At 64.5% G+C, this 11076-nt stretch overlaps 1 protein-coding gene across 1 annotated transcript; it reads left to right on the top strand.

Annotated features, from left to right (window-relative positions):
- On the top strand, positions 1–10329 carry LOC123020239 (FXYD domain-containing ion transport regulator 6-like). The gene is made up of 13 exons (XM_044423683.1): positions 1–58; positions 707–745; positions 837–911; positions 1276–1312; positions 2239–2288; positions 2702–2727; positions 3948–4001; positions 7044–7098; positions 7954–7992; positions 8597–8671; positions 9518–9557; positions 9682–9715; positions 10196–10329. The coding sequence occupies exons 1-12, from the start codon at positions 1–3 to the stop codon at positions 9704–9706; spliced, it is 573 nt and encodes a 190-aa protein (XP_044279618.1). The 3' UTR covers positions 9707–9715; positions 10196–10329.
- Positions 10330–11076: the final 747 nt, after the last annotated feature.

Genomic DNA, 11076 nt, shown 5'->3' with positions numbered 1-11076 from the left:
ATGGAAGAGGAGCTGATACTGCTCTGCTCCCTGCTGGTTCCAGCCATGTTAGCAGACGGTACGTGCAGCCTCGGCCCCCTTCCCTCCAAGAGAGCCTCGGCGTCCCTTGCCTACCTGCGGCTGCTGTAGGGCTGTGGGGAGAGGGGAGGGGCCTGTCCGGATCCCTGGCAGCTGAGCAGGCGAGAGGACCTGGAGAGGCAGCTGGGCCTGGAGGCTCTCTGCCTGCGCCCCACGTCCTCCCAGCTCTTTGGCCTTCATCTTGGTTTCTCTGTGGGAGGAAAGGGCTCTGGCGAAGCATCCTTTCTTCAGAGGGCTGAAGTCTCTCCATTATCAGCTAGGCAGGAAGCCTTCCAGGGACTGGGCTTGCCAGTTCTTTGGCCTCCCCTCAGAAAAGAACCCCCCGTTGTGCAGGGCAGCAATGACAAGAGCGTCCTTGCCCTCCAGTGGCCGTGCCCGGGGCCTGAGCCGGCAGCAGCCGCTGCCTCTGCCACGCTCTGGGTTTTCTACCCAGAAGCTGCTCTGGACTGCCTCCCACTCCGAGCTGAACCACCTCCTGCTGCCTCTGCTTGGGCCCCAGGATGACTGCCTGCCTCCGCCTGCCTGCCTCCCCACCCCCCACAATCTTGCTCTCAGGCAGGATGGGGTCTCAGGCCTTTTGCTGCCCACCCACCCATTTCATCGGTGCTCATCTGTTTGTAATTTCCAGTGACCGATCAGGAGAAAGAAAAGGACCCCTTTAAGTACGGTGAGTCTCCCGCTCCTTCTGGCAGCCGCCAAAGCGGCCAAAGCCAATCGCTCTGCCTGGAGCTGCCACCGCTCCCTCTTGTTTCCTACAGACTACCAGACCTTGCGGATCGGCGGCCTGGTCTTCGCCGTGGTCTTCTTCACGGTTGGCATCCTCCTGATCCTGAGTAAGCGAGTGGCTGCGCCCGTGGCCAGAGGGCTCGGGGCTCGGTGGACAGCCTGCAGCCAGCAGGCCAAGTGCTCCCCAGGCGGGGGCTCTGCTTGCCCTCTCGGGGCCAGAGCACGGAGGGGGGCACTTCTGCTGCCAGGCGGTGACGGACCTGGAGAGCTCAGCAAGAGCCCCACGCCCCTGCGAGGCATCCCAGGCAACTCGGCGTGGCCCCGCGGGGCGACCTGAGCAGACCACAGGGCAGCAGAGAGCAGGCAGGGGCTCCCTCCTGCTCAGGGACACTCAGGGCGGTGGGGGGAGGAGCACTCACCCAATCTTGCAGGGAGCCTGCAGCTTCTGTTGCCCCTTCCTTCTCTTCCCAGGCCGGAGATGCAGGTGCAGCTTCAAGCAGAAGCCCAGGTACACGACAGGCGGGGGGGCGGACTCTCAGCGGGCCCTGTTCTGCTTTCCCCATCGACTTCCGCACATCCCGCGAGCAGGAATGGTCACATCCCGCGAGCAGGAATGGTCCGGCCTATGGCCCTCCCAGCTGCGTCCCTCTCCCCTGCTCCTCTGGGGACCTGCTTTGGGTGGGAAAGCACCCGGAGCAGAGCGGCGAGGACCCTATCGGAGTTCTGCAAGGCTGCACATGCGATGGGGAGCGCCTGGCTGGCCGCATGCCAGCGGTGGGTGCGTCAAGGCCGGCCCCGTGGAGTGTGGCTGCCCGTGGCAGAGGGGGTGTCATGGGGTGGTCTTCCTCCATCAATCCCAGGGCTGTGCACACTGAAAACAATAAAGTACCGCACATGACCATTTCAAGGAACAATGAGAGGGCTAAACTAAAACTTGAGACAGAAAAATGTAGAGGGCAGGAATGCAGCCAAATATTCAAGGCACTTCAGCTCACCTGGAGAGCCTCAGGGGTCGCATAGATTGACTTTGTTTATTCATTGCGCCTATCAGTGCACCTGAGCCTCACCCTGAAGCGTGTTGGAAGGGAGGCAATGGGGGCGTGGAGGCAGCAATGGGAGGGCAGGGCTGCGATGGAGGTTCGCCGCCCAGGGCTGGGAATCGGGGGGGGGGGGGGGTCACTCAGCTGTCTGGCAGGCGGCTCAGGCAGGCGGGGAGCAGGGGGCCTCGGCGGAGACAGGTGGGGGAGCAGCAGGCCTGGGGGCAGGTGAGGGGGCCTGGGCAGTTGGCGATGAGTGGGCAAGGGGGTGGCCCGAGCCACGAGAGAGGCTGGCTTCGGCAGCACGAGTCACCAGCATGGCTCACAAGCTGCCCGGGGATGCGGGCCGGCCGCTGCTCTCCTCTGAGGAAACTCTGCTCTTGCTCTTTGTCTTCAGGGCTCCCGGAGAGGAGGAGGCCCAGGCAGAAAATCTGATTGCCTCAAATGGTAAGGGCCCTTCCCGTTCCCGGTGCCCCGTCTGTGTGGAGCTGCCTGACAGCCCTGGCACTGTGTCCCAGGTGCCCAGCGGCTTGCTTGTCCACAGCCCCGGGAAGCAGCCGGCCCACTCTTGGTAATACATGGACCTGCAGGCCCGCAGGAGCAGAGCGCCAGTCCTGGCAGGCCCTGCTGGCCCCCCGGGACAGGCTCTCCAAGCTGAGGGCGCTGATCCCCTGTTGCGTTGGCATCGACCCTCTTCGGCCCTCCCAAGGCAGAATCTTCTCTGAGGAGCCGGTGGGCAGCACCAGGGCGAAACGCATGGCTGCCCCCCCCCCATTCCCACACACAGCCCCTGGTGCAGCCAGCCACACTTCGAGCCTGCTGTGGCCTTGCCCTGGTCCTCACCTGGCCTTGTTTTGCAGCGGCAGGAGCAGCGAAAGCAGAGAATTGAACAGCAGCCAAGAGGTGAGCTTTCTTGTGGGGGGAGAGGGCTGTCCTTTGGGGGGGTGGGCATGGCAGCATGAGAACTGCAGAAGGGTGTCCCCAGGGCTTCTGTGCCCGATACCCACTCTGGAATAGGGCTACCATCATGCAAGCGCGCCCATATGGATGGGGGCTCCTTTGGCCCCTGCGGTGGGGTCCTGCCTGAGATCCGATTGAGAACTTCCTTGGCTGCGTTTGCTGAATGATGACAGACCTGCCGAGCATCTTCGCTTCTCTGGGCAGTTGCCTCTTCTCCCAAGTCTGTCCAAAAGTGAACACTGAAGTTTGGGAGGGAAATGCTGGGATCTCTCTGGAGTGCAGCGCTCAAGCTTCTGTGCTTCTGAGTGGCGGGGAGAGACCCTTCCTGCAGAACTGGCGTCCTGCGTCCCCTCCTCTGATCCCATTCTAGAGGCTGCAGAGGGGGGTGGAGGTGTACCCCAGTCTTGCCCCGTGTGTCGCTTCGCTGCTGCCTGGTATGCTTCAGGACCGTGGGTGTTCTCTGTGGAAGGCAGGCCGGGCGTGGGCTCCTCTGGGCACCCTCGTGGCGGGTGCCGTGCCCCTGGGTCTGCTTGGGGAGGCCACGCTGCCAGGTTGGGGGAGCCTTGCAGCTGGAGCAAGCCATCTGACCCGCGAGATGAGCGAGCCGCAGGCACGGGCCGCCTGGGCGACAAGCAGGCCTGACCTGCCCAGGTGGCCCTTCCCTGAAGGACTGCTCCCACCAGGCAGGTGCTGGAGCGCTTGTGCATTCCTCCGCGCTGCAGATTGAGAGAGCGGAGGGTGAGCCCGCCAGCCCCCGATGCGAGCAGCACGAGGAGCCGCTGAGGCGAGCCCGGGGTCCCCGCCAGGACGTGCCAAGAGCGCCACCCCGTCTGCGTCCGCCAGTGTCTCGGAGCCTCGGTTCTCTGCCAGGTCCGCCAGACTCCATCCTCCCTGCCGCCAAAACAGAGCCACTGTGTCATGTGCATCCATGGTGCCCCTGGTAGCTCCACTGTGATGTTGTTGTCGTGTGGGCGTGCCCCGTGTCCCCTCCCCACCCCACTTTCTCCCACCCCCTCCCCTGTACTGCTTTGACATGATGCCCCTCCCCGTGGGGGCAACTCCTGCAGGGGAACCTCCCTTCGGGAGCGGGGGGCTCCCTGCTCTGGGAGAGCTCACCTGCCCCACTGTCTTCTGGTGCCCTTCCAGGGGGATGTGGGCACTGGGACAGTGCGCCAGGCTGTGGAGAGCGCCTTCCCCTCGGTGTGAGTTGCCTTGTCTCTGGTCCCGGTGACATTCCAGCAGCTTACAGGAGCAGAGGGTGCCCCCGTCTCCCTGCCCTGCCTTTCCCTTGCCATATCTCTGCTGTGTGTGCATATGCCACATCTGTGTCGCCCACGCCTCTCTGTCGTGTTCCTCCTGCGCCGTCAGTAACGGCCGTTTAACACACCTGGTAGAAACTGCCCAGCTGTAAAAGTGTTGTGACTCTGAAAGCTGAACCCTCTGTCGTGCGTTCCTCTGAAACAGGCCGCCCTGCTGTGATAAAGGCTGGTTGCATTTTTGTGTTGTGTCCCCGAACCCAAGAGAGGAAGGAATAAAATAGTCTTTCTACTTCAGTGGCTTGGCCTCCTCTTTGCAGTCCCTGGGCAGCCCAGAGCCGGAGCCCTCCTGCCCAGCGCCAGCACTGAGCGCTCTGCCTGTCCATCCTGCCACCCAGAAACACCGGCCTGGCTCCCCCGGCCTCCTCCTTTTGGGCAGCCCGTTTGAGGGAGGGGATGATTTTTCCACTGTCCTTATCAAACAACTGGGAGCCCGAAATCTCTGCTGTGCCACTGCAGATCAAGCAGAGGCCCACTGGGCGATTCCTGTCTTTTTTCTGCCCACCTGCGCTCTGAGATCCCCCAGGTCTGATCCTTCCCAGGTGCACTGGTGCCCTCACCCGCGTGCTCCGTGGCTCTCTTGCTGGGCCCGAGAAGCCTTTCAAGGCAGGCCCCTCCGTGCCCCAAGGACAGCTGCCTTCTGCGGTTTCATGTTGCCATTGCCCTTTGGCACGCAGCCCGTTTTGCCTCCTGCTGTCCGTTTCTTCTCCTCCTAACGGGGAATAACCCTTTCACTGGAAGGACCTGGCGGGGAAGCTCTGCTCCCCAAGGCTCTGCCGCGTCGGTCCTGCAGGCCTGGTGGGGTGGGCGGTGGGGGCTCTGACGTGCAGTGATGTGCTGTTTGCCGCCCTCCCCGGAACAATCCAGCCACTCTGACCAGGGGGCAGCAGCTCTGCACGGCCGCATGCACACCGCTCCTTTGCTGCCCTTCCCTGCTCCACCACAGCCTGGATGCTGGAGCAGAAACTGGGCTTCGGTTGCCCTGCCCGTTTGCCAGCTGTCTGCCAACTTCACACCATTGTACAGGAGGCTGGACGAAAGATGTGTTTTCGGGTCAGGGCGAATGCTCCCCGTTCCCTCCAATTTGGTGCCCAGCCTTGTCAATTTGGTGTGGCCAGGACTGAGCATGACTTGGTGCACTTGTGCCCCGCGGCCCAAGGCGTACCATGCACTGCAAGAGGGCACCTGTGCAGAGTGGTGGCTTGCCACGTGTGCATTCTGGACACACTAACAGCACGAGCAAAGTGTCCTGGCCACCAAGGGCTGTTCAGGAAGCAGGGGGGCCGAGTCATCTCCTTCCGACACGCATCCTTAAGAGCAGACTCCAGGTTTGGCTGGGGGGCTGGGAGGGCGGGCAGGCCAGCCTCCACTCTGATGTGGCGGCTTGGCAGACGTCTTTAATGTGCCGTAGGAACAATGCTAATGGAGGCGTGTTTCCTGCGGGAGCACTGGGGTCACTGCGTGGGCTTGTCTCGAGCCAGTCCAGGCCAGAGATCAGCCGTGAAAGAGTCGCGTTGTGTGCTGCAGCCAGCTAGTTGAACATTAAAATGCGGCCGCCAGTGGGGTGCTGCATGCAGGAGGCGGCTGGCTCCTTCCCTGGAACCGGCCGCTTGCTTCGCAGTGGCAGTCAAGGTCAGGCTGACTCGCGCTCCAGCGGGTGCACAGAGATGCGCCACACCGGCACACACCGGTGGGAGCACATGGAGTGCCACCCGCAGGGGGGACTGGAGCATGGGAGGTGCCTGCGGCGGGGCTCCTCATAAAGGAAAGCCCTGAATTCAGCAGGCCGCCTGCACAGGCTCACGGGGGGGCGGGGGGGTCTGCTGGCACGGATTGAGGTCTCCGGAGCCCTGAGGCAGATATTACCAGAAAATTAATCCACTTCTGGTGCCTGACCTGGATGGTCAATGATTGACAGACCTCGAGAACCCGTGTGTACCTGGCGCACAGGCAAGTGGTCTGTGGCCACTTCCAGGCTGTGACGCTCCCCCTCTGGGGGCTCGCGCTGCTCCTGCCCTGCTGCCTTCCTCCTGCTGACAAAGACCCCTTCGTTCAGGAGGCCTTTGGCCTGTTCGGGACTGGGTGTGCTTCTCGTTCTGTAATGGCTGTTTTACTGTGTATCCATGCACTTTCTTGTGCGCCAGGTTGGCTTGTTTTGTAAGCTGCCTTGGGTGCCATTTTGGGGCAGAAAGGCGAGGCAGAGATCAAGTAAGAAAAGACGCGTGCATGTTCAGGAGAAGCCTCGCTCAAGGCCTCGTCGTGTGCGAGGCTGGTGCTGAGCCCCCCTCACACCTGTCCCTTCAGGCATCACACAGCAAACCGCTGGCCCTAAGGTGATGCCTCCAGATCCTTGGCTGGCCCTTCGTGGGCTGTCTGTGGCCCGGTCCTCACAGGTGGGGGGAAAAGCTAAACGCAACCAGATGCCTTCATGCGGTGTAATGTGCACTTGGTGCTGTTAACAGCAGTACACCAGTCAGGTGCACCTAAAGGCAAGGCTGGCAGGGAACATCCAGGAAGGGCTCCGGCTTGGGAAAGGGAGGGCAGCAGGAGCTCAGTGGGGGTCCCCGCAGGCAGCGGCAGGTCCCAGGGGCCTTCTGCGGGGGGGGGGGGCTTCCAGGGCCCCAGTGCAGTGGCCGGGTGTGCTCATGCTCAGGGCGGCCCCGCGAGCCCGGCACCTCAGGGAGCGCTTCCACCACGGCCTCATCGGGGCAGCTTGGGCATCCGCCCCTCCCCACCGCCTCCCTCGTCCTGCGCCTTCCCCACCTTGCCCGAGCGCCCGGAGGCCCGCGGAGCTCCCCCTTGGAGCTCCCCTGCCTCTCCCCAGGACGGCACGCCTGTCCAGCGGGCTCCAGGCTGCGCAGCGCCGGCGTAGCGAGCCCATTAATGTTTAACGGGGCTTGGCCGCCCTGCCCACCCCGCGCCGAAGGGGCGCGCCGCGCGGCCCCGTCTCAGAGCGAGGCGATCCTGGACGACGGCGGACGGTAAGCCCTCGCCCGGCTTGGCGGGCCGCTCTCGGCCGGGGCTCCGGGCAGGCGGCTCGGCGGTTTACCTCCGCAGCTTCTCCCTGGCCCTTCGCAAACTTCGGGCGAAGCGAGGCGCGTTCCGCCCACGCCCGCCGCGCTTCCCTGCAGGCGCCGGATCGCAGCGCGGCTCAAGCCGGAGAAGCCGCGACTGGGGAGGAAGCCGCCCGGCCCCGCCTCGGGCGGCGGCGGCGGCCTCGCCCTGGCCCGTCCAGCGCGCCGTGGCCGAGCAGCCCTGGGCGCCCAGCGCTGGACCGCACCGGAACAAGCTGCTCGCCGCCCACGGCAGGGCGCCCCGGCCCAGGGATTCCGTGCGCGGGACTGGCCCCACGGCTGCAGCCAGGGAACGCCGCTGGCTGGCTGACCCAAGCAGGACGTGCGGTGGCCCACAGGTGCCAGGGCTACCAGTGCCTCCGGAACAAGTGCTGCAGCCAGGAGGCATCAGCCACCGGCTCCGGCCAGCTTTCTTCTGCCTGGGCTGCCCTGGGCCCTGCTAGGCAGCAGCAGTCCCGGGAAGATCTCCCACTCCAGCCGTCCCACTAAAGCAGTGCCGGGCAATGCGTGGCCTTCCAGAGGTTCTGGCCTACAACGCTCAGCGTCTGCCACTGCTGGCTCCCCCATCTTGCCCCATCACAGGCCCACCCACCCAGAGGGCCACAAACCGCCCTCTCCTGGGCTCATGGCTCTGGGGCCTCTCCCAGCCACTGCCAGCCCCACCCCCTGCCCGGGAGCAGCTGCCGCCTGCCATGCCGTGTGCCAGCCTTGCCTCTTCCCCGGCCTCTGTGACCTTCCCCCCTCCGGCTTTTCTCCCTCCAGAAAGCTTCCCCAAGGCCAAGATGGATCGCTTTTCTTACGGTAAGGAAGGTCTGGGGGTGAGGGGGGGTGTGAGTAGGGTGGGATCCATCCAGGATGGAGCAGGGGGCGGCCCTCACACAGGAAGCATTTGGGGGTGGGAGGTGTGCCTGGAGGGTCCTTGGGATGTTTTGCAGCTGTAAATGGGAAACGCTGCCCAGCAACACCTTTGAGTAGCTCACGTTCTCTGTCAGAAGAACGAGTGTGTTTGGTGGTGTATTAAAGGTGCCTTTTTAAATAGCACTTTAGAATGCTGGCTTTTTGGCTAATTCAGCTACTCCAGAGCAGCTAACAGTCAAAGCATTTATTGTGTGGCCATGAGCATTGGCTTATTTGCGGGGAGGGGGTTGCATCTTGCGGGGGGGGGGCAATGTGATACTTTCCTGTTGTTGAAGTCCTAAAGTAATGAGCAAATGTATAAGCAAGTACAATTTTGGTTCCCCCTCCCCGTGGAGCATTTCCCCAGCACTGAGTCCTCACATGCACGTATAGGAATGTTCCACTGCGCCACCAAATGTGGGCGGGGGGGCCCCCACAGCCCAGAGTCCTGCAACATGCAGCTGCCGTGCCGGCCGGGGCTTACTGCTCTCCCCCATCATTTCCCAAGATTATGAGACCATCCGCAACGGAGGGCTGGTCTTCGCTGTGCTGGCCTTCCTGATTGGACTTGCCATCATCTTCAGTAAGTGTCTGGGTTTGGGGACTGGAGGGCCGGCATGGAGCCACACGTGGGCCCAGCCATGTGGGATGGTGCCCACACACCCTGGCAGCCATGGGGGGGGGCAGCGCTACTTCCTCCAGCTGAACTGCAGCCCTGGCCATCTTGCCCTGGACCTTTGGCTCGCCAAGCACGTGCTCCCACCTGCACCCCAAGCTGCCCAAGGAGACATGGGCAGGCGTTGGGCAAGTCTGCCCTTTCACCCAGGCCCTCCCCAGGCCGCTGCCCGCCTCTCCATGCATGTGTTCCCTTCTGGCCCCGAGCTGGAGTCTGACTGCCCAACAGGAAGAAATTCACCAGGTGGAGCTTTGCCCACCCTTCTCTCCAGGCAGGCGAGGCCACGTTTCACGTGCTCCACGTCCTCCTAGAAGACGCACATTCTGGAAGGAGGAAGGGGAGGTTTTGCGGCTTTTCCTTCTCCGGGTGGTGATGGCGCCAGTGCTTTCACCACCTGCCCTCAAGGCGGGGCTGGGGGCTCATCCTTCCATGGGGGGGGGAGAGGTCCCCCGCCCTGCTGCTAATGAGCGAACTGCTTCCCCTCCCGTGCTGGCTGCCTGCCCTGCCCTGTTTGGCTGGATTTTTATCTCTGTGGAAAGTTCCAGCTCCTCTGCGGCACCTCGCAAGCCCCATGGCGGGGCCCAACCTCCAGGGCGCGGCCTCTTCTTGAGGGGCAGAGGACTGGGGAGGCGAAGGCAGCAGCTGGACTCGAGCAGTGGAAGCCCTCTGAAGGAAGGGCACCAGGAGATCCCCCCCCCCGCCGCCAATGAAGGCACCAGTTTGCCTGAAGTAGCACCCTGTTTCTGCTTTTAGGTCGGCGCTTTCGCTGTGGAGGGAAGAAGCAGCAACGACGGTGGGTGCCGCTTGTGGGTGCCGCTCTCCCCTGCCCCATGCCTGCCCTGCCCCCAGCCTGAAGGGGGGCTGGGCATTCAGGGGGTGGGTGCTCAGTGACTCAGTTCTGTGCTCCTTCCTTTCAGGCAAGGTGAAGACGACAACCTCTGAGCAGCACGGGTACGTCTGGCCAAGGCAGGGCATCCGCTGGCCCTCTCCTGGCCAGCCCATGCAGGAAGGAAGCACAAGAGGCCACCAGGAGCTGACCCCACACTCCCCCAGGACTTTCCTTGCTGCCTGGGGTGGGGTCTGCTGCTCAGGGTGGGCATGGCCCTGGGGCTTTCCAGGAACAGCCATCCACACCTGGGGCCAGCGTGGTACCTGAGGCCACTCCATGCCTCCGGATCGTGCTGGTCAGCCTGGGTAGTGGAGGATGCCCAGGAGCTGAGCAGAGGCCCTGCTCTTGCTTGCATGGGTTCAGTTCTACCTGCCTCTGCACCCTTGGCTTAGCAGCGGCCGAAGAAGCAGCGCCTGCTCCCAGCTGTGGGCAGGGAAGCCACCGAGGGAGGCGGGGCGGGCAGGCGGGGAAACGCTGCCAAGGGCCCCGAGGTCCCAGGGGGCTGCTCATCTTTCTTCTGCCTTGCCCCTTCCCCTTTACAGCCCTGCTCTGGAGGGGTCTGCGAGAGCCAGGAGGAGCCTGGCATGGCGGCCCTCTGCGCTCCAGGGATGCACGTGCCCCTTTCGCTTCTGAGTGGCCCCCAAATCAACGGCATGGAGCTCCGCGTCTGAGGGAGGGCCCGCTGGCTTGTGCATATCAATAAAGTATCCAAAAGGGAAAACGGCTTCCTGTCCGCTGTGTCCAGGGAGGCAACCCCCACCTGCTCTGGGGCGGCCTTCCAGCTCCCCTTTCGCCAAGGCACCCAGGACTGAGGCCACCTTTGATCTGGCCCCAGCAGGGCCACCGGCTGCGCCTGCTTCTGTGGGGGGGAAGGGGGCCCCTCCTGCCCCCAGCACCCAGCCTCTCGCTGCCCCGCGAGGAGGGAGCTCCTGCCCCTCCGTGCTGCATCCGGGGGCAGGTGTGCAGGCCCTGCTGAGGCGCGTCCGTCCCCTCTCCTGGCCCAGGCGGGTCGTGGGATCCCCCGCCGGCGCTTAAGGTGCGTGGCCGCGCCAGGCTGCCGGCTGCGCAGGGCGGATTTGGGGCGCCCCCGAGCGCGCCCCTGGCTGCGGGCGGAGGCGCTTCCGAGCAGGCGCAGCGGGGCGGCTCGAGTGCCTGGCGCGCCTTCCCCGAGCACCGGCTCGCCGTTCGGGGCCCCGGGGCCAACCTTGCCTCCGCCCCGCCCCGCCCCAGGCGCGCTCCCGGCGCCTCGGGCGCGAGCCGCGGAGGAGCTCGCACGGCCCGCGACGGCGCAGCGGGCGCAGGGAGGCCCCTCCAGCCCGGCCCCCTCGCTCCCTCGGCCTTCTCCCGCACGGGCAGGCCGCCTCCTTGGAAGCGCGGGCGGGCGCGGGCGAGGGCGCGGGCCCCCGGGGCGCCCGCGCCTCCC

This window comes from Varanus komodoensis, unplaced genomic scaffold (genome assembly GCF_004798865.1).
Source record: "Varanus komodoensis strain SLA01 unplaced genomic scaffold, ASM479886v1 scaffold146, whole genome shotgun sequence".
Classification (NCBI taxonomy): Eukaryota; Metazoa; Chordata; class Lepidosauria; order Squamata; family Varanidae; genus Varanus; species Varanus komodoensis.
This window is presented reverse-complemented; position numbering and strand designations above follow the sequence as displayed.